The sequence below is a fragment of the Alosa alosa genome, chromosome 23 (assembly GCF_017589495.1).
Source record: "Alosa alosa isolate M-15738 ecotype Scorff River chromosome 23, AALO_Geno_1.1, whole genome shotgun sequence".
Classification (NCBI taxonomy): Eukaryota; Metazoa; Chordata; class Actinopteri; order Clupeiformes; family Clupeidae; genus Alosa; species Alosa alosa.
This window is the reverse complement of record NC_063211.1, coordinates 2380521-2383020: the sequence shown is the minus strand read 5'-3', so window position 1 is coordinate 2383020 and position 2500 is coordinate 2380521. Positions and strand designations below refer to the sequence as shown.

General features: G+C 53.9%; 1 protein-coding gene across 1 annotated transcript in view; it reads right to left on the bottom strand.

Annotated features, from left to right (window-relative positions):
- The window catches only part of trak2 (trafficking protein, kinesin binding 2), a 24024-nt gene that overhangs the window by 3905 nt on the left and 17619 nt on the right, over positions 1 to 2500 (bottom strand). Inside the window, 3 exon segments of the mRNA XM_048235629.1 lie at positions 445 to 504; positions 1857 to 1985; positions 2116 to 2194. Of these exon segments, the coding sequence (XP_048091586.1) occupies positions 445 to 504; positions 1857 to 1985; positions 2116 to 2194 (268 nt within the window).

Sequence of the window (2500 nt, the reverse complement as noted above, 5' to 3'; positions counted from 1 at the left end):
AGAACATCTTTCCTCCGCCGCTGCCACCCACAACTGCACGTCTTGCCACGAGCCTAGCACTTACCACCATTCGTTAGCGAGCGCCTCAACTGTTTAAAAACAGCGCGCTCACTGATTCTAACTTATTCTTACTGCTCTACCCGTTTTAAATTGTCCTAAAATTGTTGAAGAGTGGCACAAAACTTAAACTGTTTACCATGTTGTTAGTAAGCTTTTGGTTAAAAATGTGTCAGCCAAATGTAATGTAATGTAAATGTAATGTAATGTAATGTAATGTAAATGTAATGTAATGTAATAAAAAGTAACGCACACACACACATACACATGGACACACACACGCCATTATAAAAATGAAAAGTGTGTGTATGTATGTGTCAGTGAAAGTGAGTGTGTGTGTGTGTGTGACTGTGTAAATGTCGCCTTCCCCTCTGCAGTCAACAATGCTTTGGGCATCTTTGGAGGCTTGCAGATGGATCCTCAACTCCTCCTTCTCAAGAGCCAGCTGAAACACACACACCACGCACTTTTGAACACATCAGTAGCATTTTTCTCCCCACTCATCTTTTATCTCTCTCTCCTCCTCTTCTCTCCTCCCTCCCTCCTTCCTGAGCTCTTGTTCCTCCCTCTCTCCCTCCTCCTCTTCTCTCTCCTCCCCTCCCAGCTTCTGACTCTTGTTCCCTCCTCTCCTCTCCCCCTCTGTCTCCTCTCTCTCCCTCCCTCTCTGCCTCTCTGCCTCCCTCCCTCTCCCCCACCTCTCTCCCTCTCTCCCTCCCTCCTCTCCCTCTCTCCTCCCCCCTCTCTCCCTCTCTCCCTCCCTCTCCCTCTCTCCTCTCATTCCCACCATAGTCTAACCTCCCTCTCCCTCCTCTCTCTCTCTCCCCCTCCCTCTCTCCCTCCCTCCCTCTCTCTCTCTCCCTCCCTCCCTTTCTCTCTCTCCCTCTCTCCCTCCCTCTCTCCCTCCCTCCCTCTCTCTCTCTCCCCTCCTCTCCCCTCCTCCCTCTCTCTCTCCCCTCCTCCTTTCTCTCTCCTCCTCTCTCCCTCCTCTCTCCCTCCCTCCCCCCTCTCTCTCTCCTCCTCCCTCCCTCCCTCTCTCTCTCCTCTCTCTCCTCCCTCTCCCCTCCCTCTCCCGCACTCCTCCCTCTCTCTCCCCTCCTCTCCTCTCTCCCTCCCTCTCCCTCTCCATTTCCTACATAGTCCTAACCTCCTCTCTCCCTCCTCCCTCTCCCCTCTCTCCCCTCCTCCTCCTCTCTCTCCTCTCCCCTCCTCTCCTCCCTCCCTCCCTCCTCTCTCTCCTCCTCCCCTCCCCTTTCCTCTCTCCACTCTCTCCCTCCCTCTCCTCCCACTCCTCTCTCTCTCTCCCCACTCCCTCCTCTCTCTCTCCCCCCTCCTCCTCTCCTCCCTCCCTCTCTCTCTCTCCCCTCCACCTCTCCCCTCCTCTCTCTCTCTCTCACCTCCTCTCCTCTCTCACCTCCTCTCCCTCTCTCTCCCTCTCTCCCCTCCTCCCTCTCCTCTCTCTCCCCCTCTCTCTCCCTCTCTCTCCCTCCCTCTCCCTCTCTCATTCCCACCATAGTCTAACCTCCCTCTCTCTCCCTCCCTCCTCTCCCTCTCTCTCCCTCCTCCCTCTCTCTCTCTCCCTCCCTCTCTCCCTCCCTCCTCTCTCTCTCCTCCCTCCCTCTCTCTCTCCTCTCTCCTCCCTCTCTCCCTCCCTCCCCCTCTCTCTCTCTCTCCCTCCCTCTCTCCTCCCTCCTCTCTCTCTCCCTCCTCTCCCCTCCTCTCCTCCTCCCTCTCTCTCCCCACCTCTCCTCCCTCCTCCCTCTCTCTCTCTCTCCCACCCTCCTCCCTCCTCTCTCTCTCCTCTTTGACTTTATGCCTTAGCTCCACGATCTGGGAGAGAAGTTGGGCAATCTCTTCCTGGTGTCGGATCAGCTCCTCGTTCTTCTTCGACAGCTCGTCCGTCAGGGTCACCATCTGACTGTTGGACTCGCCTGGAAACACACACACACACACACACATCACAGTCTCACTAGGATTACCTAGAGAATGAACATACACACACACAAACACACACACACAGGAACTTAAATGCATGCATTACACACACACACAGGAACTTACGTAGCTCTTTCACACAGTCGTTAACCAGCTGCTGTTCCTTCTCCTCGTAGGTGAATGTCTCTGTCTTCAGGTGACATGCCTAGCAACAGACAGCAACAGGTGACATGCCTAGCAACAGACAGCAACAGGTGACATGCCTAGCAACAGACAGCAACCATGTCAGTATCACTGTAGCCACCAATCCATCATCAGCACCATTTCAATGGTAATCAGCGACTGGATAAGATGATTCCACACCCCCATCTCACAAACATGAGCATTCACCCACAATAATATCACTCACTTACTCACTCATACACACTCACTCACACACACACACACACACACACGAGCATTCACTGACAATAATATCACTCACATACACACTCATCCACTCACTCGCTCC